The 27,149-nt window shown below is 42.2% G+C and overlaps 1 protein-coding gene across 1 annotated transcript; it reads left to right on the forward strand.

Moving 5' to 3' along the window:
* Positions 1–8,543: 8,543 nt before the first annotated feature.
* On the forward strand, positions 8,544–22,462 carry LOC129407030 (uncharacterized). Its single transcript, XM_055147148.1, has 4 exons — positions 8,544–8,592; positions 8,735–9,105; positions 21,393–21,627; positions 22,374–22,462. The coding sequence occupies exons 1-4, from the start codon at positions 8,544–8,546 to the stop codon at positions 22,460–22,462; spliced, it is 744 nt and encodes a 247-aa protein (XP_055003123.1).
* Positions 22,463–27,149: the final 4,687 nt, after the last annotated feature.

A 27,149-nucleotide genomic window follows, 5' to 3' on the forward strand; every position in this document is an offset into this window, starting at 1 on the left:
ACGAACAGGATCATATGATCCACTGATACTACTTCTTGGCATCTATCTGCAAAACACGGAAACATGAATCCAAAAGGATATGCGCATGCCAGTGTTTATTATCACACTTCATGAAATAGCCAAGGTGTGAAAACAATCGAAAGTCAAAACTTTGGGTGAATGGATTAAGAACTTTTAGTATATATACAAAATGGACTACGAAGCAGTTCTAATAAATGTCAAAATCATACAATATTCAGCTTGCAAAACATGATGAAACTAGAGGATTTCATGCTGAGGAAGTCAAATAGAATGAGGTAGACACAGAATGCTCTCTCTCTGATATGTCACACTTAAAGATAACTCAGCAAAGTAGCAGCAAAGTTTGAAAGGCAACATAGTGGGAGAACAATTGAGTTTGTGGCAATGGCATGGGGTAGAAGGGGATGAATGATATTGTTTATGGTGTGGGGATTGGTGATATTCGTAATCAATGTGGTATTGGAATTACACATATGTGAAGCTATAATTAACACCATTGTAAAAGCGAGAATCTCAATAAATACACTTACCTAATTCTATATACTGCAGTCAAAGACATAGTTTTCATTCTACATGATAATGGACATACCCTAAGGTTAGTATCATAAGAAAGAATGGGCTTCCCAGTTGCTGCCAAAAATACACTACAAAAAAAGGCATGGGAAGAGGGAAAACAGATTGGATCCAAGGCAGCCTCGTGGCAAATAGACTTGTACTGTTGCCTGCAGCACTGCGGTCAGCACCGTTTTCCAGCAGAACAGTTGCACAAGCCTCTTGAACGCATTGTGGCTACAGTCAGCATCAACCCAGAGAATGATCTCAGACATTAACTTTCTCACTCAAACATCTAACATTTTATTGATGTTTACTTATTTATTCTTTTGTTTGTTTTTGGGTCATAGCCAGTGATGCTTAGGGCTTACTCCTGATTCTGCATTCATGAATTGCTCTTGGCAGTGCTTGGAGGACCTATGGATGGTTCGGGTCAATTGGGTACAAGGCAAATGCCCTACCTACTATGCTATCTCTCTGGCCCTCAACAAATATCTGACATTTAGAGAGACTTACAATATCTCACAACTAGAATTGACATCATTTAAACCTATATCATTGGCATTCAAAAAATTATTATTAAGCAAACTCCCCGTGGCATATTCGGTATGCCCAAAACAGTAACAAGTCTCACAAAGGAGATGATACTGGTGCCCCCTCGAGCAAATCAATGAACAATGGCATGATAGTGACTCTGAATGATCATCAAACAAAAATAATTATGTAAAATAGAGCAAAGAACAAGTCTTCAATTCTAGTAATATAGTTACTATTGAAGAAATTGAGCCTCTGCAACTTTTTCTGGTTTGTTTTGTGGCCATGCCTGTAGGATAACATAGCCTCATAGTTTAGGTTTATTGGTTTGTTCCCATCACAGTGCTCCCTTTCCTCTGGCTTATTTGTAACTTCTTTCTATGTGCTCAGTTGACTTGTAAATATCGTTTTCCCCTTCTCCTTATGTTCTTTGTATAGTATATTCGAAGCAATGTCCTTATCTATGGACACAGGAAGACCGTAGTAAATGCTATGCTTTTGTTATGTGGGAGTCATTTGACTCTAAATGATACCTACCTCCTGGGCATCTGTTCTGTTGACCTAAGCCTCAGCTGCTCTTACTTGCTAGCACCCCCAAAAGCAGGGTCCCGATGAGAGATTGGATGGATGCAGGGCAAGTGGTGAACTATGTGCTACCCTGGCATCGAGATGGGCATGAAAAAAGTGCCTAATTCTTAATGATAAATTAAGAGCTTAGTCATGGACAGATGTTGTCATGATCCATAAAGTAATAGCTAGATTTGGATGCTGCTAGGGGCTGGAGCAATAGCACAGTAAGTAGGACTTTTGCCTCTCAAGTTGGCGACAGAATCCAAGAAGAGTAGTGAGAGTCTGCTCCAGAGAGTCTGAATCCAAATGGCAGAATCCAGGGAGGAATGAGGAACTAAGAAAGAAGAGTGCGAGAGATGAGAGGGAGAGAGAGAGAGACTAGAGAGAGAGAGAGAGAGAGAGAGAGAGAGTAGAAATTGAATAAACAGTGACTAGTCAGCAATCAGCCTGGTCCTTGCTCGTTCTTCCTTCGCCTCCCATCGCCTACAGCCAGCCCAATCCTGTCCATAGAAAGTGGCTCAAGAGCACCGAACATGGGTGGTGAGAGAGCGGCCCAGAGAGCCCTCGAACACACATCCCTCAAGTGCGGGGGTAGTTCTTTACACATGCCCAGTGGTGCTCTAGACTTGGTGCTTTGTTTCTGCCATGGATCTCTGTTGGTGGATGCTCAGAGCAACCATATAGATACCAGCAGTTAAACCCAGGCCTGTTGCATGCAAGGCAAGTGCCTTATCCACTGTGCTATTGCTCTGACCGTCTTAGAGTATCTTTTTAACCCAATATACTTTATAGTTTTTCAGGCAAAATTTGTCTGTGTTGTCACAATGTCAATTTGGGATTCAAAAATATTGAAACAATTTGGCCCTCAAGTGTGTAAGGAGCTATGGCAAGTCTGTTCAACAATTTTTTTGTTTTAATTTTATTTATTTTTAAATAAACAGTGATATGTTTAGAGTCTATTCCTGAATCTGCACTCAGGAGTCATTTCTTGTGGTACTCAGGGGACCACATGGGGCTTCAAGGATTAAACCTCGGTGATTGCATGAAAGAAAAGCATCCTATCTGATGTACTATTCTTTAATTTTTTATAATTTATTTTTTTATTGAATCACTAAGTGGAAAATTACAAGGCTTTCAGGCTCAAGTCTCAGTTATACAATGTTTGAACATCCATCCGTTCACCAGTGCACATATTCCACCACCAAAAACCCCACAATACCTCCCAGTGCCCCCCCCACCTGCGAAGCTGATAAATTTCACTTTATTTTCTCTTTACTTTGACTACATTCCATATTTCAACACAAAACTCACTATTATTATTGGAGTTACCCTCTCCCCAAAACAAACCTGCTGAAAATGAAGCATTTTTATAATTATTTTTCCATTGCTGAGAATGAAGAAATATGAAGTTGTGCGGCTGCAATTTGCTTTCATGCTTGATGCAATTTGCACACTCTTGATGCAATGATGCAATTTCCGGCATAAATTTCCCTGGACTTAGTTACTAAAATACTAAAATACAGAAATCCAAAACATCCAACTACAACGAAGAAGAAATTGAGAAGTTATACATGCAGCTGGAGAAATTCTATAAAGAGGACTACACCTTCTACCAGGTCTCTGTCAGTGATTTTAATGCCAAAACAGGACTGAGAAGGTTGTCCGAAGAACTTCACATCAGGACCCATGTCCTAAAATGGAACGAACAGGGTTAGAGACTGTCTGAGTTCATCATATTTACCAAGAGCCATCCATGGTAACTTGCAGCTTGAGAAGCCAAATCTAAACGTTAGACATGGGAGTCTCCCAGTGGACAGTTCTACAACAAAATTGACCACATCATATTCAATCAATGGTTTTGCCTGACCCATGCAGCTGTTGTCCCAAAATTCCAAGCGGGATCTGACCACGGTCTCCTTTGTGTAAAATTCTACTTCACAGAGCAGGGAGAAAGGGCTGAAAAGTTTAAGAAGAAAACTCCCAGGATGACCACCAACTAGGAGCTCTTTGGCACTATTGTTCAATGCTGCACTTAGTCCAAGAGCTAGGATATGGAATTAACCCAGATGTTCAATGACAAATGAATAAATAATAAAGTGGTGGTATACATACCCAATGGCATGTTTTGCAGTTGCAATTAATGATGAAGTCATGCAATTCCCTGAAATACAGATGGAGGTGGAGGATATCATATTAAGTGAATTCAATCAGAAGAAGGAGGCCATATACAAAATGATTTCACTTATCTTTGGTATATAGAAGAACATGAAGAGCATGTTATGAAAATGGAGCAAACCCTTGGTTCTAGATTATAGTAATGAAAAAGTCATGGAAGAGGGCTGGAGTAATAGCACTCCAAAACGTCCTACAAATAGTAGGGCGTTTTTCTTGCACGTGGCCAACCCGGGTTCGATACCCAGCATCCCATATGGTCTCTTGAGCACCACCAGGAATGATTTCTGAGTGCAAAGCCAGGAGTAACCCCTGAGCATCGCCGAGTGTGACCCAAAAAGCAAAAAAAAAAAAAAAGTCATGGAAGGAGATAAATGGAGTTGACGAAAAGTAGAGAAAATGGGCAGAAAGGAACAGGGGCAGGGGGCAGGGGTAGTTTCCTTGGAAACATTGATTATGTACAGGTATTGTCTAGGTATACATCTAAGACCCATTGAACAACGTTGTAAGCATGGGGACCAATGTACAACAATGTACAATGTACAATAAGCACATTTTAAAAAATGCGCTTGTTAAGAAGGCAGGCTGGATTGAGGGCAGGGTAACTGGGGACATTAGTGGAGGGAAGTTGACACAGGTGGTCGGATTAGTATTGGAACATTGGAAACTTAAGGGCCTTACAAAGATTTCTAACAAAAGTACAAATGAAAATGCCATGTGATCAAGCAGGCTGCTAAACTGAAAGGACTGTTGAACTTTGTCCATAGCACTATGTTCCCAATAGCTATGACATAGAATCATTGGAAATATATGCATATTAATAGAACAGTTGACTAATGGACTGAACACAGTACAATGGAGAAGTTTTCTTAGAGTTCCAGGAATAATTTCTTTTTTTAAAAATTTATTTTATTGAGTCACCATGTGGAAAGTTACAAAGTTCTGAGGCTTATGTCTCAGTTATACAATGCTCAAACACCCGTCCTTTCACCAGTGCCCATATTCCACCACCAAAATAAATAACCAACAAAAAACACCCCCAGTATAATCCCACCCCCGCCCCCAAACCCCCCACCCCCACCTGCATAACTGATAAATTTCACTTTATTTTCTCTTTACCTTGATTACATTCCATATTTCAACACAAAACTCACTATTGTTGTTGAAGTTTCAACACAGAACTCACTATTCTTGTTGGAGTCTATCCCCCTAAAGTACAGCCCTATTGACAAGGAAACATTTTATAATTAGTTTTCCACTGATGAGAATGAAGAGATACAAAGTCGCGTGGCCGCGGTAGCAGCCTCGTGGTTTAGGATTTCTGTATTTTAGTAATTAAGTCCATGGAGATTTAAGTTGGAAATTGCATCATTTCCCTTCCTGGGGCATCATGGATCAAAAGCTTAGTTCACAGTCTGGAGACATGGCTGCAAGCACTTGCTGGGACCAGAAGTAATATAGCTGGCTCTGGATCCTGGTCGTTCAGCAGCAAAGTGGCTGTGCAAAGGCATGGCCACCTGGGTCGAATCTCCGTAGAGCATGAGCCGGTACTGGCCCCGGCCCGAGACTGCCCAAGCGTCCTGTTGTTTCAAGTTCAAAACATTTTTTTTCCCGTGCCACCAAGTTCATATCCAGCAATAATTTCTGATCATAGAGCCAAGAATAAGTTTTGAGCAGAGCCAATTCTAGTATAAACATGCTTCCTCTCCATAAATCCTAGACATAGAAGCTGTGGCATGTATATATATAATATTCAACAAATATACATGCGTGTATATACATATGTGGAGCACTGTTATTGAAACTGATGTAATTTTGCTTTGGATAACTTTAATTGATTAAACTATGAATAAGATGAATAAGTGTAAAATAATTACTATGGAGTTTCCTTGGTATTTGGAACCTGAATTACTGAAGCAAGTCAAGTAGCAAATAGTTGGCAAAATATAACAAAATTGAGTTCTAGATACATAGAAAACTATGCAGGTTAGCAGAAAGAAGGAAAATGGATACTCAAAGAGCTTTATTTTGTGTGGGATGATGAGAATTATACTCACAAAGAGGAGTCTTAGATGCACCATGAGAGTGTAAAACCAAGGAAATATCAATAAAAAATATAATTTAAAGAACAAACTCCAAGCCGAAAGCATCCACTCCTGGGAGATGGCTCTGTCTGTGCTCACTGAGGAGATGCCTCAACTGTGACCCCTCAGGCCTGACTGACTCCACTCAGAGAGCCAGTGTGTGCTCTCAGCAGGTGCTTCCTCCCTGTGCATTCCCTAGAGTGAAGCAAATCTCTGTCCTCCTGAGTCTGGGTGTGAGCTGAGCTCTAGCACCATGGCACAGGAAGGACCTGGGAAGTCACTGGGTGGAAATTCATTTGCCTGGTGGGCTCCTGATTAATAAGAGAGTAGAGATGAGAGACAGTCCAGGTCAGACCGGCCTTACTGTGGGATCAAGGCCTCTGTGCATCATGGCCTGGACCCCTGTCTGGCTTCTCTCTCTCTGCATAGATGGATCAGGTGTTGGGGTGATAGAGAAGACCCTCTAGCTTGATTTAGGCCATAACTCTGATCCAAGAAATAATGCTGGACTCTACCCCATGACCTGCCTGTTTGCTGGTTTCCTCTCCCAGCCTCTGCGGGCTTAGCCACCCAACCTCTGTCCCTCTCAGTATCCTTAGGGGATCAGCTCATCTATACTCTCAGCAGTGACTTCTTCTGTGTTTGTGGCAATGGCTAGTATTAGTACCAACAGAACCCAGAGACCCTTCTCTGGTATCTCCTGCACTACAACATGGACTCCAACAAGCACCAGAGCCCAGGTGGTCCCAGTAGTTTCTCTGAATTCAGTGATGTCTTGACCAATGCAGGGATTCTGCTCATCTCTGGCTGAAGCCTAAGGACAAGGCGGAGTATGTCTGTAAGTATGGACAGAATTCGGGCTATCATAGGGACAAAGAGAGATGAGGCATGGTAGGAAAATCTTGTCCCACTCAGGTTTGTTTTCTGAAAACTCAATATTTAAACTGCTCTATTTAGATCTATATTTATATACTGGTAACAGTGTTGGAAGAGTTGTGGTGGTAAAGAAATTGTCATCTACTCCTCATGGGAAAGGCATTTGGTCCAGTCTCTATGGAAACTAATCTGGAGATCTTTCAAAGAACAGGAATAACACTACCATATGATACACTGATACTACTTCTTGGCATGTATCTGCAAAACACGGGAATATGACTCCAAAAGTATATGCGCATGCCAGTGTTTATTATCACTATCATGAAATAGCCAAGGTGTGAAAACAATCCAAAGTCACAACTTTGAATGAATGGATTAAGAACTTTTAGTATATATGCAAAATGGACTATGAATCAGTTCTAAAAAAGGTCAAAATCATGCAATATTCAGTGTGCAAAACATGATGAAACTAGATATTATGCTGAGGAAGTCAAATAGAATGAGGTAGACACAGAATGCTCTCTCTCTCTTATATGTCAAACTTAAAGATAACATTGCAAAGTAGCAGCCAAGTTTGAAAGGCAATATAATGGGAGAACAATTGAGTTTGTGGCAATGGCATGGGGTAGAAGGGGATGAATTATATTGTTTATGGTGTGGGATTTGTGATATTCGTAATCAATGTGGTGTTGGTAATTACGTGTATGTAAAGCTATTATTAACAGCATTGTAAAAGAGAGAATCTCAATAAATACACTTACCTAACTCTATATACTCCAGTCAAAGACATAGTTTTCATTCTACATGATAATGGACATACCCTAAGGTTAGTATCATTACAAAGAATGGGCTTCCCAGTTGCTGCCAAAAGGACACTACAAAAAAAAGGCATGGGAAGAGGGAAAACAGATTTTCAATGAAAACACATTGTGGCTCTGCAATGATTCTATCTCGTCCTGAGATGCCAGGTACCAAGACAGGGATCCGGGTATGACCACACATGTTCCCTTGACAGCTGCTGACTCTTTTGTGTCAAGTGTCCCTGCTTGACATCAAAGCCCAATAAATCGTGAAAAAGAGTCCATTCTGGAGAGGCATCCCTCCAGGAAAACAACCAGAAATCTCTTCTGTGGACAGGCCACCCACAAGTGCTCATCAGGTTCAGGGGACTCTGAGGAGTTACCAAGGTACCTGAGTACCTTTATCAAGCTGATACCTTTTCCCTCAGAGAGCTTTAGGCCTGACACTTCACTTGGCAGTCAGTGTTGATGTTTACAGATCATACCCTCTGAGCATAATAAACCTCCTGAATATGAACGTTTAGGAACTTCAGAATCTGCTCCTGAGATTCAGCTTAGGAGCAGTTGATCTGTATTTGGACAGCTGACACTTGGATAGTGCTGGCATATTGTTTGGTCTCTGTGGTTGATCTTCATCTGACAAAGCAGGTGGCGCTGTGGGCTTGTCCCTGAGCCAGCTGGGGGAGTTACCACAGAACCTGTCACCAGGGGCTTGCACTCCCTGGGGATTAGTAACTGTGACCTCTAGCATCCTGGATGCTGCCCCAGCTCCCCCTCCAACTCAGCTTTCACCAATGTAGGCCCAGGGGCAGAGGGGAAGGGGGTGATTTGCATAAAGGGCTCCTTTCTGCTCTGCCCTCAGGGGAAGATAAGAGGGACTTTGTGCAGTTGTCTCCCTTGTGAGCTCAAGATCAGAGTCCAGGGTTTCTCTGCAATGGCCTGTTCTCCTGTCCTCCTCCTTTTCCTGCTAGCTCAGTACCCAGGTGACTGAGCGGGAACCTGGGGAAGTGATTTTGTGGGAGACCATGATCAGTGTTGAGGGTGCTGTGGTGGGAAAATGCTTTGTTTTGAGAACAGGCTGTGGCTTGTAACTGTCTCACCTCTGTCTGCATTGCTCCATTCCAGGCTCCTGGGCGCAGACTGGACTGATGCAGGAAGTATCAGTGTCAGGGTCTGTGGGACAGACAGTCACCCTCACCTGCACTGGAACTAGCAGCAATGTTGGTTCCTATGGTGCGGGCTGGTACCAGCAGATTCCTGGTGCTGCTCCCAAAACTGTGATGCTTGGAAGTACTCGACCTACTGGGATCCCAGATCGATTCACGGGGTCCAAATCTGGAAACAAGGCCTCTCTGACAATCTTAGGCGTGCAGCCTGAGGATGAGGCTGATTATTACTGTGCTTCATATGACTACAATATCAATAATGCCACAGTCTTTCAGACTGGAGGGGAAATGAGACAAAAACCTAGCTCTGGTCTAAGTGATCCCCCACAGGTCAGCGTGTGCCAATCAGAGTAATGGGGAACTAGTAACTCTTCATCCTTATGCATTGGCTTGTCTAGATCAGGTGACATGAGACTGTTACCCTTGAGCCTCCGTGTAGAGGTTCTTGTACCATTTGATCCTGGCCACACCAACTGCTCTGAAGTTGGATGGAAGTAAAAACCTGGGTCCATGCTTCACACATACAATCTGCCTTCCCCGTTTGAAGACAGGATAACACCTACCAGCTGCATGTCCAGACAATGGGAGACAACCCTCTTTTGATAAGACTGGAAAAAGTGACTTAAAGCCACCATGGGAATGGCACAGGTTATTCTCTGTTTCTGAATGCTCTTAGTGACAGCTGCAGAGTGAGCTCCTTACATGCCCCAATTTTGGCACTGGGTACTCTCTGATACCGAGACAGGTACAATTAATCTTGGTCTGTGCCAGTTAGGGCCCACACTTCAACATGTGTTTGTTCAGGGACCTACCGAGGTTATTGCTTGCACGAAATTCCTTGCTTGTCCCCTTTCTACTTTGACGTTTCCAGTCCTCCTGAATTGTGTTTAATGGTAAAGATTGTGCCACAGGTATATATTGTTATAGGAAGGGAACTGGGAAGGTCAACTTGTAACCCTGATCCAGTCCCACCAGAAACCCGTACTGCTCCTGCTTCTGCTCCTGACCACGGCACCTGCATCCTGAACAAGCTAGTGGTTTTATTAAGGGCAGAAGAAATACAGTGCAGCTTCTGGTCCTAAGGCAGCAATACCAATATATTAATGACCCTGTGACTGAGGAAAACTCCTCAGTTTAGTTCAAAGAAAAGGTAGAAATGTGAGGGCGAAACTAATGCCATGACAGGCTGCAGCTAACATTAAGTCTCAACAAAGCCTCAGTTTCTGTTTCCCTGGCAGGACTTGCAGTTTCTGGTAAATTCCTAGTTGAAAAATTTGCCTAGATAAGGAACTGGGCATTTGGGTCTGGCCGGCTGAGAGGGGTCACTGTATCCTTCTTAGAAACTGTTACTAACTGTTGTCTAATTGCTGACCACTGTTGTAATAGGGCCAATGCTGAAAACTGCTCGAACTCTGAACTCCATATAAACCGCTTGTGTTTTGGAGTCGGGGTCCTTGCCAAGACTTCACTACATTGGACAAGATTTGGACCCTAGCTCGAGCTAGCCATAAAGTTTCTTTGCTTTTGTGTTACCGTGGGTGGACTTGGTCTCTCCGAGACTGGGGATCTGAAACTTGGGTACAACACCTCAAGTCTGCCAGAAATGATTCCTCAGTGCAGAACCAGAAGTAGCTTCTGAGCACTGCTGGGTGTGGCTCAAAAACAAACAAAGAAAACAAAATCAAAGCTAAAAAAAGAGTAGATGCAAGAAGACACACAGTAAGAGACAGCGAGTTTTGTAAATGGCCGAGAAGCTAAATTGAGACAGACCTGATAGCATTTTGTCATAGAGTCTGTGTTGTTGTGGTTAGGGCTTTGATAATCAATATGGAAAATAAAGAACTATTTCAAGCAAGAAAACAAATCAAAGAGGACTTCTTGAATGATGTTGGTGTTTGTTTAATTCTCCACTATTGTGAAGAAGGATCCCGTGTGCACCTGAACTACTATCATATGAACCTGTGAATTTTCTTTGTGTCAAACACTATGGTTTCTTGCTGCTATACTGGTCTTTGTCACTATTCCATTGTTTCCTCTCTGCTCTATTATCGGCCCTTTCTTCTCCTTGATCATCCTTGGTCCAGCTCCTTAGGAGGTCCTTTCTCTCTTCTGAATTGGGTCTCTATATATTTGAGCCATTGAATCAGTCAATATCATATTTATTATTCACTCAGTTGAATTTTTTTTAGCCACATAGAAGTCTAAAGCTCAATAATGTGGATTATCAGTTATTAGATGCTAGATTGGTATATTTCATGTCATCCTTGACGTAGGCTACATTTTTGTTTTTGTTCATTCTTAGGAAACCAGTCTCCTCATGCATAAATTTTGGGTCTTATTGTTTTCTATTTCTGTTATCCCCAGCAGCTAGTCATGAAAAGAATAAAGTTTGCCTTGGGGATATGCTAAATTTAACCCACAATTGTGTGTAAGTGTGTGTGTGTGTAAGATGTGAAATACTGAATGTTTTAACTGAAATGTTTAGAATTATGGAAATGAATTCGTGGAAATTTTGCACTGTATCACTGTTGTCCTGTTGCTCATTGATTTGCTGGAGTGGGCACCAGTAACGTCTCAATTGTGAGACTTGTTGTTACTGATTTTGGCATATTGAATACACCAGGAGTAGCTTGCCAGGCTCTGCTGTGTGGGCGAGATACTCTCAGTAGCTTGGTGGACTTTCTGAGATGGGCAGAGGAATCGAACCCGGGTCATCTGCATGCAAGACAAAGCCCCCACTCACTGTGCTATCAGAAAGGAAGGTTGGGTCAGATCATCCCTACTGTGGGATCAGGACCTCAGTGCATCATGGCCTGGACCCCTGTTCTGGCTTCTTACTTACTGCACAGGTGGATCAGGTGTTGAGGTAATAGAGAAGACACTCCAGCCTGATTTAGCCCAAAAATCTGATGCTGAGAAATAATGTTAGACTCTGCCCCGTCACCTGTGTCTGCATTGCTCCATTCCAGGCTCCTGGGCGCAGACTGGACTGATGCAGGAAGTATCAGTGTCAGGATCTGTGTGTGGGACAGACAGTCACCCTCACCTGCACTGGAACTACCAGCAATGTTGGTTCCTATGGTGTAGGGTGGTATCAACACATTCCTGGTGCTGCCCTCAAAACTGTGATGCTTGGAAGTACTCGACCTACCAGGACCCCAGACAGATTCACTGGTTCGAAATCTGGAAACAAGGCCTCTCTGACCATCTCGGGCGTGAGGCCTGAGGATGAGGCTAATTATTCCTGTTCTTCATTTGACTACAGTATCAGAAATACCACAGTGCTTCAGACCCAAGGGGAAATGAGACAAAAACCCAGCCCTGGCCTAAAGTGATCCCCCATAGGCCAACCTGTGCCAAGCAGGAAACAGAGCTGTGAAGTCTGCACTGTCTGAGTGTGACTCTGAGCACAGACCCTCTGAACAAGGTCAATAATGGCTTCTCCTTCTCAGACCGGGTGTGTTTAATAGCTATGCTGAGATGTAACATGTGATTAATCATGTTTAAACACACTTACAGTACCCAGTTAAAATTTTTTGCTTCATGAATTGACAGACTTGCAAAGTTGACACCAAAATCTAATTTTACAACATTTTCATTATTCTGGAAAGAAAGTTCAAACCCATTAATAATTCTTCTCATCCTACTCCACCATACTCACTCCAAAGAAATTACTAATCCAGGGGCTGGAGTGATAGCACCGCGGGTGGGTGTTTGCCTTGCATGGGGCCGACCCGGGTTCAATTCCCAGCATCTCATATGGTCCCCTGAGCACCGCCAGGGATAGTTTCTGAGTGTAGAGCCAGGAGTGACCCCTGTGCATCGCCAGGTGTGACCTAAAAAGCAAAAAAAAAAAAAAAAAAAAAAGAAAGAAATCACTAATCCATGTTCTAACCTTATGAATTTTTCTGTTCTGGATATTTCACATATATAGGATTTGAAAAAAACTGGTACTTTCTACATCCTTTATTTTATTTACATTTTTATTACAAAATATTGCTAGGCCCATGCATGATATGGCATGGGACAATAGTTTATTTTTCATTTTTTAAAATTTTTTAAAAATTAAAAAAAATTTTAAATTAAATTTTATTTATTTTTTTATTGAGTCACCGTCAGATACTGTAACTTAGCTTTCATGTTTGAGTTTCAGTCATACAATGATTGAACACCCATCCCTCCATCAGTACACATTTTCCACCAACAATGTTCCCAGTATTCCTACCCTGATTTCACCCCTCCCCCTGCCTCTTTGGCAGACAATTTCCTTTATACTCTCTCTCTAATTTTGGGCATTATGGTTTACAATAGAAATACTGAGAGGCTATCATGTTAACTTCTTTCACCACACATCTCCCATCCTGAGCAATCCCTCCAACCATCATTGATTTACTAATCCCTCCTCTAATCCAGCTGCCTTCTCCTCCAGCTCATGAGGCAGGCTTTGAACCCTGGATCAATTTTACTGACCCTTATCTCTACTGTCCTTGGGTGTTAGTCTCTTATTATGTTCATTTATTTTCCAAAAAAGAGTGGTCATTCTATGTCTTTCCCTCTCTTTCTGACTCATTTCACTTACAATTATACTCTCCATGTCCATCCATTTATAAACAAATGTCATGACTTCATATTTCTAATTGCTGCATAGTATTCTATTGAGTAGATATGCCAAAGTTTCTCTAATCAGTCGTCTGTTCTAGGGCACTCGAGTTGTTTCCAGTTTCTGGCTATTGTGAACAGTGCTGCAATGAACGTATAGGTGCAGATGTCATTTCTCCTGTGCTCTTTTTCACCCCCGGGATTTATTTCCAGAAGTGGTATGGCTGGGTCACATGGAAGCTCAATTTCTAGTTTTTGAAGGAATGCTCACATTGTTTCCCAGAAAGGCTGGACCTGTTGATATTCCCACCAGCAATGAAAGATCAACCTTTCTCCTTACATCTGTGCCAACACTGATTGTTCTAGTTCTTTAGGTGTGTGCCAGTCTCTGTGGTGTGAGATGATAACTCATTGTTGTTTTGATTTGTATCTCCCTGATGATTAATGATGTAGAACATTTTTTTCATGTGCCTTTTAGCCATTTGTATTTTATTTTTGAGGAAGTTTCTGTTCATTTCTTCTTTTTTGATGAGGTTGGTGGTGTTTTTCTTGTAAAGTTTTACCAGTGTCTTGTATATCCTGGATATTAACCCCTTATCTGATGGGTTTGGATAATTCTCTTTCTTATTCCATGGGCTCTCTTTGTATTTTGGTCACTGTTTCTTTTTAGGTGCAGAAGCTTCTTAGTTTAATGTAGCCCCATTTGTTCATGTTGTCTCCACTTGCTTGGTCAGTGGTGTTTCACCCTCAAAGATGCCTTTAGCTTCAATGTCATGGAGAATTATCCCTACATTTTTCTGCATGTACCTTTGAGATTCAGGACTGCTATTGAGGTCTTTTTTTTTCCTTTTTGGGTCACACCCGGTGATGCACAGGGGTCACTCCTGGCTCTGCACTCAGCAATTACTCCTGGCAGTGCTCAGGGATGCTGGGATTCGTACCCGGGTTGGCTGCATGCAAGGCAAATGCCCCACCCTCTGTGCTACCGCTCCAGCCCTGTTAAATGATTTTCAACGAGCACGTTTTTATTTTATTTATTTATTTATTTAATTGAGTCACTATGTGGAAATTTACAAAGCTTTCAGGCTTAAGTCTCAGTTATATAATGCTTGAAAACCCATTCCTTCACCAGTGCACATATTCTACCACCAAGAATCACAGTATACGTTCCCCTCGCCCCTCCACCCCTACCTGTGTAGCTGATAAATTTCTCTTTACTTTGGTTACATTCAATATTTCAACAAAAACTCACTATTATTGTCTGGAGTTCCCACCCCCCAAAAGTCAGACCTGCTGAAAAGGAAGCATTTGATAATTTGTTTTCCATTGCTGAGAATGAAAAGACATGAGGTCTCGGCCGCACTAGCTTAACCCTTTCAAAACCAGGCTGGACACACAAGTCATAGCTAGCCCATTTTCATGGGTCCCTGTGTTCTTGCCCTTATGCAGGTCAGTCTCCATGGGCTCATCCTAAGAGTCTGATCTGATTGGGCACCAACAATGTTCAAAATCTAAAGATTTATTCTCCTCTTGGATTGTTCCCTATTTAGGGTTATATTTCACATTTGGACAAATTGATATTATATTTGTCTTTTTCAGCTCATAAGTTGGACTAAGCATAGTAAAAATCCAAGCTTTATGCTAAATTTTATTCCACTATATGAATATGCTACTGTTATTTATTTGTTCAGTTGAATGTGCTCAATAGGGCTATTTGATAATTTGTTTGCTCTCTTGCAAAGAGCTGCAGAAGCTTTGGTTTACAGTTTTTGTTTGTTTCAATGTAAGTTTTTATCCCATTGGGGTAGCATGGGCAAGCCATTTGATAACATTCTGGATGATTAGAGCAGTCAGATGTATATTTCCAGAAGTTGCACTGGCTGACTTGTCTACCTTCAATGTATGAGGTTTCTCTGCACTTTCCCCCAAAGTTGCTAATATCATTGACTGTTGTTTCATTCCCCTTCCATCCCCCCACACCCAGTTTGGGTGATCTGTCTTTCATGCAGCTATAGCCTGCATTATAAGAAAGAAATTTTGCTTCTATTTATGTAGTTGGATAGTTGGATTCACAGCAGCCTAGTGGAGAACAGTCTGGAACTGTTGTCTGCAACACTGGGGTCAGCACTGTTTTCCAGCAGAACAGTTGCACAAGCCTCTTGCAGGGACAGCGGCATGTGTCAGTTTCAACCCAGAAAGAATGATCCCAGAGGCTAACTTTCTCACTCAAACATCTGACATTTTATTTATTTATTTATTTATTTATTTATTCATTGGTTTGTTTTGGGGTCATACCCAGTGATCCTTAGGGCTTAATTTTGGATCTGCATTCAGAAATTGCTCCTGGCAATGCTCAGGAACCTGTGGAATGTTTGTGACAACTGGGTGCAAGGCAAATGCCCTACCCAAGATACTATCGCTCTAGCTCCAAACAAATAGACTTACAATATCTTACAAGTAGGACTGACATCATTTAGATATATATGCATATATCATTGCATTTAAAAATTATTCATCAAATTCTCCATGGAACCACATTTTCTGTAAAATAAAGCAAAACAACATGTCTTCAGTTCTACTAATATAATTACTATTAAGTAAATTAGAACACCCCTCATCATGAGCTCTGTGCTTACTGATGAGATGCATCAGCTGTGTCCTCGTGGGCCTGACCAACTCCCCTGAGCAGAGCCCTTGTGTGGTCTCAGCAGGTGCTTCCACCCTGGGCACTCAAAAGGGTTAAGAAAATGTCTATTTTCCTGAGTCTGAGTGTGAGCTGAGCTTCACCGAGCCTCAGAGGACTATGATGTAATTGGGTGAAAACTTTTTTTTGCCTGGTGAACTTGTCATTGAGAAAAGAGGTCTGTGTGCACCATGGACTGGATTCCTCCCTTCCTCATGCTTTTTCTCTCTTTCTTTCACTTCACTGATTGGTAAGGACTTGGCATGCCATGGAAGACCCGTGCTCTCTATTAGCCACAAATCAGATCTGCGAGATAACAGTGGTGTCTGCTCCATCACCTTCAGGTTTCCTCTCCCAGCCTGTGCTGACGCAGCCACCCACCCTCAGTCCCTCTCCTTAACTTTGGGAGCAGCAGCCTCACCTGTACCCTGAGCAATGGCTTCACTATTGGTGGATACTGGTACCAGAAGAAGCCAGAGATCCCTCCCTGGCATCTTCTGCTCTGCCACACAGACTCAAACAAGCACTGGGCTTGAGGAGATTCTCCTTGCTTCTCTGGATTTAGAGATGACTCGCCCAATGCAGCCTTCTGCTTCGGTCTGGTTGCAGTCTGAGGACAAGGCTGACTGTGTGGTTGGACACAATTAGGCTTATCACAGGGACACAGAAAGATGAGGAAGTTGTAGAAAATCTGTCTACTCAGAAGTGTTGCATGAAGACAAGTACAAAAACTGTGGCATGCGTCATAATTTCTTTCTATGTATTTCCTGATGGGAAGTGACATTAAACTTGGACATTCACGTTGGCACACAAGTTTTCGAGCACTTTAGTACAGCAGCAGTAAAGTCAGTTGGCCCAAATTCTTGCAGAACCTGGAAGATGAACTCTGGTCTATAGGGGGCGCTGTGGGGTTGCAGGGGAGAAGCTGAATGAAGGGACCCCATCCTTGGGCAGGATCTAATGCTACCAAGCTTTGGTTTTAGTTCTGTGTGGGCAGATGAAACTCTCTTCATGGTTAGACGAGGAGCCATCGGGACCATGTTACACCGGGCTGGGGTTGGCATTATGGCTGCTGCTGGTGTACAATCAGGCTTGACGTTTAAGAGCTTTTAAAAATGCCATGGAGTCCTGTGGATTTTGTATGGTCTGAGAGTGGTGGGTTTTGCCTCCAGGACCTTGGTGAAGGGGGTTGTTGCTTAGATAAGGGTAATATTTTTCAGAGTAAAACTCTGAATACCGAGTGGAGGGCTTGTGTGAAAATATATGGACTATATTTGGAAATGTGAGAGTGTTCACAAGAGATTTGTAGCTCATTGTAGATGAAGGCGATAAACCTAGTCACTGGGATGCACTATGTTCCATCCATAGTTGGGATGAGGGCAAGTGTATCTCCCACTATGTTTCTGGGTGGGCCCACAACAGAGAACTGCTGGAGCCAGACATCAGGGCTGCATCATGATGAAGCAATTTTGCTTCGCCTATATTGGTACACAATAGGGTGTGTCTCTATTTAGGGCTCTGCACATGCAGGTCTGAATTGTATTACAAGTGAGTGGGGCTGGAGTTGGATCTGTCGTCAGACGACATTTGGTAGGCTGCCTTAGGGCATGGAAAGGCATATGTCGTTCTGTTCTGTGGGAAGCTGCACTGGAATCTCTCAGGTCCTACACTGGGCCACTGCCACCTCATTGCCAACACTCAGGGTCTTGGTTCTGTGAACATGTTACCTGAGAATGAGTTTTCTCTGGGTCCTTTAGTTCATGGTATTGTGGCAGCAAATTGAGGACAAATCAATTTGAAAATTCCTCTGAGAACTGGTTTGTTCTAGGGTTTAGGTTGGGACTAATGTAGGTGAGTAGGTGAGTCTACCTGGAACATGGGCAGGTGATGGAGCAGAGGCCACTGTTATCTCGCAGATCTAGCTTGTGGCTAATACAGACCACGGGTCTTCCATGGCATGCCAATTCCTCACCAATCAGTGAAGAGAGAGAGAGAGAGAAAGAGAGAGAGAAAAGGAGGGAGGAAAGTTGGAATCCAGGCCATGGTACACACAGACCTCTTCTTTCAATGACAAGCTCACCAGGCAAACAAAAGTAAAAAAGTTTTCACCCAATTATTTCATCTTTCTCTGTGGCCCAGCTCGACTCACATCCAGACTCAGGAAGATAGACATTTGCTTCATCTCTTGAAGTGCTCAGGGAGGACTTTTTTGCTGAGAACACAAAAGGGCTCTGCTCAGGGGAGCATGGATAATTCTTCTCAAAATGATATTTATAGGTTCTGGAATCCAGTGAGATTTCAGAATCTCCTATCTGGATCCCTCCCACAAAGACATTTTCCTTGTGGACAGCAATCAATTTCTGCTGAGGTGGTGGGAGGATCGGAGGAAAAATCTCTTATGCTGCTCTCTTGTTTGCCTTAATTAGTTGGAACAAATGAAAACTGAAAAATAAAATTAAAAAACTAATCTCAGTTTTAATGGTATCAAAATGAATATGAAACAATTTAGTGAATGAAGTAAAAGAATGTTTACTTAAAACTCTAAGATAATTTTGTAAACTTAGAAGAAACTGTTCATAAAATGGAAAGCTATCCTGTGTTCATGAATTGGAAGACTCAATGTTGATAAGCCTACTATACAAGATTTGAAAGGTTTAATGAAATAGTTTAAAATTTCCATGAACAATTTTTCCCATCCACAGAAAAATCCACCCTACATAACAAATGGAATAGAAGGCAATTAAATAGACAAGACAATATTGAAAATAAGTAAAAGTGGAATTCTACTACTTCCTTTGTTCAAACATATTTTAGAGGTATAATTTAATAAAACAGAAGTATTGACATAAACATAGATTTACCAAATAATCAATAAACAGGTAATCTAAACATAAACTCATATGTTTGGTTAAATTAGACTCAGACAAGCACCACGCCTCCGTGGTCCCCAGCCGCTTCTCTGGGTCCAAAGATGCCCCGGCCAATGCAGGGCTTCTGCTCATCTCTGGGCTGCAGTCTGAGGACGAGGCTGACAATTACTGTCATACCTCACACGGTGGGGCTTCTCACAGTGACACACACAGATGGGGAAGTGGGAAAACATCCCAGGCACCACTGAGCTGGTCTTGTAGAAGTTGAAAAAACACATTTGTACAACTCCATTCAGAAATTCTCCCCAGGTTCTTTCTTGTTCTTCCCCCCCAAAAAAGACTCAGAAAACCAGGTATAAAACCATAAATGTTACATTGTAGGTAGAATCTACTGGGCATTGCTGATGCTCTCCCATGTCTGGACTCCAACTCAGGAACATGTAGGTGGGGAGAGAGAGAGCGAGAGAGAAAGAGAGAGAGAGAGACAGATAGACAGACAGAGACAAAGACAAAAGCAGATAGAGACAGAAACAGACAGAGAGTAACTGGGAGAGAGAAGGAGAGGGAGAGAGGGAGAGAGAAGGAGGAGCCTAGGTCCATGAGGTATAAGCCAAGCTGTGGTCTATATCCCAGGGTGTCCTTTTGGTCCCAGAAACAGCTAGGAGTCCTATTTAGGCTTTCCTGCCCCTTTCTGTGCCCTCAGCAGTAGTTTTGTAGTTCTGGGAAGTATAACAGTAGGGATTAAAATGCACTTGTGAGGAGCCAGAACAATAGTACAGTGGTGAGAGTGTTTGTCTTGCACAGGACCATCCCAGGTTCGTTCCCCAGCATCCCATATGGTCCCCTGAGCAGTACCAGGAGTAATTCCTGAGTGTAGAGCTAGGAGTAACCCCTGAGCATTTCCAGGTATGATACAAATAAGCCAAAACCAACCAACCAACCAACCAACCAACCAACCAACCAACAAAAAAATTCACTTGTGAAAATGGGCATCCCAGGCAGAAGAAACTGTAGTGGTGGGAATTGGGGTATCAGATTTGACAATCACTGGTTTATCAAACCTAGGACTGTCCAGGAATATGAGATTTCTTTCGTTCCTCTTTGGTTTTTAGATCACTCCTGGTGGTGCCCAGAGTTTTCTCCTAGTTTTATGTTCAGGGATCCCCTGACAGTGCTTGGGGACCACTAGGGGTATCAGGAAATAAACAGGATTGATTGTGTGCAAGATAAGTGCCCTAGCTGCTGTCTTATCTCTCTGGCCATGGATTGGTGTTGTCTGTGGGATATCCTGCCTATGATCTCTGTTTTGTGCTTCAGTCACAGCGGCCTCCCTCTTTTTTTCTTTTTCATTTTTGTACTCCTCATGCCACCTACAGTGATAGGTTTTCCTATTCTTTAAGAGGTAATATAAATATGAATTGAATGCATGCATATATCTTATTAAAGAGTCATGATTTACAAAGTTATATATATATATAGTTATATATATAGTGATAGTTGCATTTTAGGCATACAATAATTCAACACCAATCTGTCCACCTGTGTCAAATACCCTCCACTTTCCCTCCAGATTCCAGATTCCCTCCCCATCCTTACCCCACTTTATTACTGCCTGTCAACTTGATAGGTACATTACAAAATTTCAGGGTTTGCTGCTTAGATATCATGTTTTCATTTCTCTTGAAAGTGTATTTTGGGTATATGGCTATACTCCTCACTCATTTCACTGTTAAACTGAAGCCCTGATGTCTATTAACCCATACTTCTTGTTCACCTCTTCCCTGCTTGATTTCTTTCATTTTCTATCTGTATCTGATTGAAACACTTCGGTGACAGATGATCTTAGCATCCCTCTTTTACTCCAGTACATTTCCCCATTCAGTATTCTGCATGCATTTTCCTAAGTGTAACTGTAACCATTCCTTTGGTTTCTTGCTTGGGCTTTTCTTATTCATTCATTCACGGTTGTTGGGGTGCCAGAGACAACATCATTTGTATTTCGAGAGGCTGCAACAAAGAAATATGGTACAGACCTATGTCGTAATCATCCTAGAAAATGTGATGCCAGGACCATGAGGGGTATAGCTCATCCCCAATACTCCACCCAATGAAAGTTCTCAGAATGGCTGAGCACTGTTACTAACCTTCTCTAGACATAGTGCCTCCAGATTGCCCTGCTGACTCAAGCAAGCCTGGGAAGTTGCTTGTTCAAAAGCAGAACCTCCTCTCTCCCCTGGACCTGGATGAAGAGTCTCCTCCTCTCTGTAGAAGGATGCGTCTTTGCTTACAGATCCCTCTGCATCATCACCCCAGGACAACCATGTTCACATTGTGTGGCAATCACAGTTTCTGTTCTCTTTTGCAAAAAAAAAAATCTAAGAGATCATATGGAAAAAGATGTTTATTGATACCAGTTCTCTTAGTGAATAGGACACATGTTTCTTGTCCTTTTAGTTCTGTTATAGACTGTCAGGCCATTGCAAATGAAACTGAAGTTTGATGAGTTAGCAGCAGAGGGAGTTGTGAATCAGAGGGACTTGTGGATCTTCAATAGAGCTTGTAGAGATGGGTACCTCCACGTGAACAATCCTCAAGTTCCTGCAAACTACACCTCCTTGCCAACCCTGCCCAGCACACTGGACTCTGGTGCAGACTCAGCAGCTATGCCATCCCTGGCTGAGCAGAATCTCCTGCTCCCAGGTCAGATTCAAATCCCAGCAGTTTTTTTCCCTCCCAATGGTAAATTGGAGACTTATCATTAGCACTGTCAGTATAAAGAGTGAAGAGCACCAGGGACTTTCTGGAGAAGGACATCTAGGTACATAACAGACACTCATATGTAGTATATAAAGTAATATGGTAGGAAACAATTAATCCTCAAAGACAGAAATATCAAGAACTGGTCTTTAATAGGAAGCATATTACTGCTGGGGAGATGAGGTGATAGGACAAGTATTGGGGGAGACAATGGGACATGTTGGAGAGAAGCTGACATTCTGGAAGAGAGTTACTGTTTGGATGTTTTCAGCCTGACACCCTACCATTCTGAATGCTGTAAAGCGAAGTGTGTAAAATAAATGTTTAAATGTTAACTATGCTAAAGGAAGAAAAATGAAAAGAAGAGCAGACCTCAACTGGTCATCAGGGTGTTGCAGAAATCTCCAGTATGAACAAAAAATTTTCATGAACAGCCCAAGCTTCTTGATGACCCTGATGGAGATAACAGATGCCTGTGTCAGCCCTGCCTCAGTTCAGGGTCTCTGAGGGTCTGTGTGCAGGCTGGCCTGGATTCCAGTCCTCCTTGTGCTCCTCTATCATTGCACAGGTAGGGATGGTTCAAAGAGAGTCAGATTAGGCTCATGGTCAGTGTCCAACTCTCTGGCTCCGAGTCTCAAGAAGATGGACACTGATCTCTGTCTAACACCCACATATGTCTGTGTTTGCAGTTTCCCTTGCCCATCCTGTGTTGACTCAGCTGCCCTCCGTCTCTTCATCTCCTGGGACAACTGCCATGTACCCTGAGAAGTGGCAATAAGTGTTGGGGAATAGAGGATAAGTTGGCACCTGGAAGAAGCCAGGAAGTCCTCCCCAGAATCTCCTGAACTATCACACAGACTCAGATAAGGGCCAAGACTCCAGAGTTCTGAGCTGCTTCTCCAGATCCAAACATGCTTTTGCAATGCAAGGATGTAGATATCAAAGCGAAGGTCTCTGATGACCTGATTCCACTGGCACAAATGATGTATAAGTAACTGAAGAATTTGAAATGTTTTTGATTGGCAAACAAAAAGACATCCAGCTATCTGGGAGACGATATTCATATATAATGCTTCAGATAAGGACTAACACTAAAAATATAGAAAGCACTCACAGAGTTAAGAAACAACAACAAAATGCTAATAACCTTATGAAAAATGGGGAGAAGAGATGAATAAACACATCCACGAAGAAGACATATGGGGGGGTCAAGAAACACATGAAAAAATAGTGCTTATTTCCCTTGGCATGAGGGAAAATTCTAGAATAACAGCCAGAGACAATGCTATATATTTTTTTATCTCTATATCTACATATATATGTATTTGAAAACAAGTGTATGTCAGGTGTGATAAAAAGGTAACCTTATTCAGTTTGTGTAAATATCACCAGGTCCAACTTCTGGAAAATATATGGAAGTTTCTTAAATAACTAATAATGGAGTTTCCATTTGACTCAGCTATCCCACTTGTAGCTACTATCAATGCCTCAATACAAAAAAATTATTCTCTTCACTTTCTCTTTACTTTGATTACATTCAATATTTCAACAAAAAACTCACTATTATTGTTTAGAGGTCTGACTCCCCCAAAGTCGGAACTGCTGGAAAAGAAGCATTTGGTAATTTGTTTTCCATTGCTTAGAATGAAAAGATATATACACAGGTGGAATGAGGGCTGGGGGGTGGAGTGTGGTGGAGAGCTTTTCTGTGGTTCTTGGTGGTGGAATATGTGCACTGATGAAGGGATGGGTGTTCGAGCATTGTATTACTGAGACTTAAGCCTGAAAGCTTTGTAACTTTTCACATAATGATTCAATAAAATAAAAATAATAAAATTAAATTAAATTCAAAAAATTATTCCCTATCCCCAAGAGATAGCAACATTTGTTGCATGAACATTCATGCAGTCGGAGGTGCTGAGACAAGGAATGCGGAAGAAATGTATTTCATGGAGGGTCCAGGTTCTCTCTGACTCTGTGACAAAGGTAGAGAGCCCTGTAATCTCCTTTTATTGATCATGGTACCTCTAAAGGGCACAATTCAGTGACATCATCAAAGGCATCAAAAGAAGTTACAGAAAGAACATTGAGGCAGCAAAACATGCATTGTTTTTTTGCATCTACAGGCCAGTAATTTTGCCCTCCAGAAAGAAGATACAAAACCAAAACTGAAACCTTTCTTGGGTGATAAGCACTTAGATTTACATCCCAAAGACAAGGCTGGGCCTGCACCTGAAATCTACATCCAAAGACAACTGGCAGGCAAAATCTACATCCCAAGCAGTATGCTGGGCCAGAGCCTGAAATCTACAATGTCAAAGATCAGGCCTGGCTAACACCTGAGATCTGATTGTCAAAGACCAGCCAGGCTTCTGTGAGAAATGGAAAACTGCCCCTTACAATATACTCAAATTATTTTCTGAAGGCAGCTTGAAGGGGGAAAATGTTCAGCTTCATTCAAACCAGTCAGGACACACTCAGAAATCTCACCCATATTCATGGGTCCCTATGTTCCTGTCCGTAGTATGGTACAGTTTACATGGGCTCGCCCTGATAGCTCAGTCCAGCCCCCCAAAACATTCATTTCCAACATTCCTTGGAAAGAAAAATGCACACCATTGTTCACTGTAGCACTGAGTACAGTTTCTAGGATTTGGATCAACCCAGGTGTCCAACAACAGAGGAGTGAAGATGACGGTTTTGTATACATGCACAGCAGCATACTTTACAGTCCCAAGGAGGCATGGAGTCAGGAAGTTCACAGAAATTTGGATGGAGCTGGAGAATACCCTGCTAATGAGGTAAGTTAGAAGGAGGCCAAATACTGAATCCTCACTTACCTTGGTATATAAGTAGCATGAAAGGAGCGCAAGTTACCCAAGTAGGACAAACCCTTTGCCCTAGATGTCAGCAGTGAAAATGCCAAGTAAGGAGAGAAATGGAGGGAAGGGGAAGTATGAAGAGGCAGGTAGATGGAAGGGTCCTTGGGCACATTGGTGGTGTATAGATTTTTGTATACGAATTTATTGAAAATAGAGGGAACAATATTGTAAACATGGGACTCTAACTACAATAATCAATGTTAAAAATATGCTTGTCAAGGATGCAGTCTGGAGGGGGGAAGAGAACCTGGGGACCGTGGTGGAGGGAAATCAATAGTCATTTTGGGATGGTGTTGTAACATTGTATACCTAAACATGTTGTCTGGAAACAAGAAATCAGGATGTTTAAATTAAAATTAGTATTAAATTAAATAAAAAATTAAATTTAACTAAAATTTAGAAATTAAATTAAATTAAATCTCCTGTCCCCATGCCAGGCTGTCTTTACCGGGGCCCCCTCAGAGGGGGGCAGGTTGAGTTTCCCTCCCAGCCTGAGCAGAGCCCCGGCAGCTGAAGACCTCTGGAACCCAGCCACAGCCATGCTCAAGGCCACTCTTCACATGCTCAGACGAGCCTCACCCATGAAGGAACCGACAGAGGAACCCAAGTATACGGGACCCATGGCTGAGATCTCCAAGCCTGCTTGGATCGGGACTGGGCCTCCTCCACCCAGATCCCCAGTTTATCGGTAGCTTGGCAGTCACACCAAAAAACTCCCCTTGGTGCCATATAATCTCATCAATGGCCAAGATCCAGAGACTATAAGACAAAGCTCCCGGAGGAGAGCAACACAATTTTTCCTGGATTTTGCGGCCATGTTTGCAGCAGTGCAATCTCTTTATTTTTATTTTATTAAAAATTTTATTTATTTATTTATATATTTTTCTTTTTCCCGCATGGCAGAGCCTGGGAATCTCCCTGTGGCATATTTAATATGGCAAAATCAGTAACAACAACGTGCTCTTTGTGTTCCTGGAGTGAGCAGATGCCGTTGGGCTACACTAGCACACGACAGGGACAAATGAAGACCTTACTGGCACCTGCTTGAGCAAATCGATGAACAACGGGATGACAATGATACAGTGATTTAATTAAAACTTTATTCAAATATATATGCCATCTATGTTCAATTTTGCATGAGTACAATAACCAGAATATGGATACATTCAAAATATCTAACAAGAGAAGAATGGATTACAGAATTGTGGTATAGGGGCTGGAGCTATAGTACAATGGGTAGAGTACTTGCATGTGATAGACCTGTGTTCAATCCTAAGTACTCCAAATTCCACCAGGAATGATTATTGAGTTCACAACCAGAATAAGCTCTGAGTACTGTCAGAAGTGGCACACACACATAAAAAAAGACAAATCAAAACAACAAAAAAGAAGCTGTCATAATCCAAGATCAGAGGACAAACAGGATGATATCACTCTTTTGTGGTAGAGAGAGAAATCAAGGTAATTTTTTTCATACTGTATGGAAGTCATTTTTTCTCATCTAAGATGCCTAAAAATTAGGGTGATATTATTGGAAAAAGCTGTTCATTGATATCAGTTACCCTAGGGCAGTAGGACACATAAACCTATGGAGTTTTGTGTTCTGACTGTGACAGACTGCAAGGTCATTGGCTCTGACCCTTATTTAATGAGAGTAAAATTTGACAGTGGGCAGCAGGGGGAGCTGTGGGTCTTCAATAAAGTTTGCAGAGAGGTCCCCTCCTTGTGAACACTCCTCCTAGCCCTGGTGTCTATGTGGCTGATGGGGAACTCAGCAGCTGAGATGCCTCCGGCTGGGCAGAATCTCCTGCTCAGGTCACTGTTAAGTTCCAGCAGTTGTTTCCCCTTCAGTCAGTGCCGTGGGTAAATCTGAGACTTATCATCAGACCCTTTGGCCAGGAGCATCTGGGACTTCCCTAGAGAGATACATATACATAGTCAATCTCTCCCTCATTTGAGGTATATAAAGTATAACAAGTACATAAAATATATAACATTGTGAAGAAACAACTAAAACAAAAGGCAACAAAAACTGAGAACTGGCCTTTATCAGGTAGCATATGGCTGTTGAGATGGCGTGATAGGACAGATGTTGGGGAGAGAAATTGTGCCATGATGGAGGGCAGCTGACACTGCTTGGGGTGCAGTTTGGAATGTGTGTTTGCCTGACACCATACTACTATCAACATTTTTAAATCAAAGTGCCTAAAATAACCTCACTGTCACTGTTACTGTCATCCCGTTGCTCATTGATTTGCTTGAGCGGGCAGCTATAACGTCTCCATTGTGAGACTTGTTACTGTTTTTGGCATATTGAATATGCCACGGGTAGCTTGCCAGGCTCTGCCGTGTGGGCAAGATACTCTCGGTAGCTTGCCAAGTTCTCCAAGAAGGGCGGAAGAATCGAACCCAGGTCGGCCACGTGCAAGGAAAATGCCCTACCTCTGTTCTATCACTCTAGCCCAAAATAACTTAAGAAATCTTTAATATACCCTGTATCATATTTACCCTGTAAATATACCCAAAAAACTAAAGAAAGAAAGGAAGAAAGAAATGAAGAAAGAAAGAATGAAAGGAAGAAAG

The sequence above is a fragment of the Sorex araneus genome, chromosome 9 (genome assembly GCF_027595985.1).
Source record: "Sorex araneus isolate mSorAra2 chromosome 9, mSorAra2.pri, whole genome shotgun sequence".
Taxonomy (NCBI): Eukaryota; Metazoa; Chordata; class Mammalia; order Eulipotyphla; family Soricidae; genus Sorex; species Sorex araneus.

Coding starts and splice junctions, on each gene's coding strand:
- LOC129407030 (XM_055147148.1), top strand. CDS start 8,544: ATGGCCTGTTCTCCTGTCCTCCTCCTTTTCCTGCTAGCTCAGTACCCA. Junction 8,593..8,734: donor CCTGCTAGCTCAGTACCCAG/GTGACTGAGCGG, acceptor GCTCCATTCCAG/GCTCCTGGGCGCAGACTGGA. Junction 9,106..21,392: donor GTCTAAGTGATCCCCCACAG/GTCAGCGTGTGC, acceptor GTTCTGTTATAG/ACTGTCAGGCCATTGCAAAT.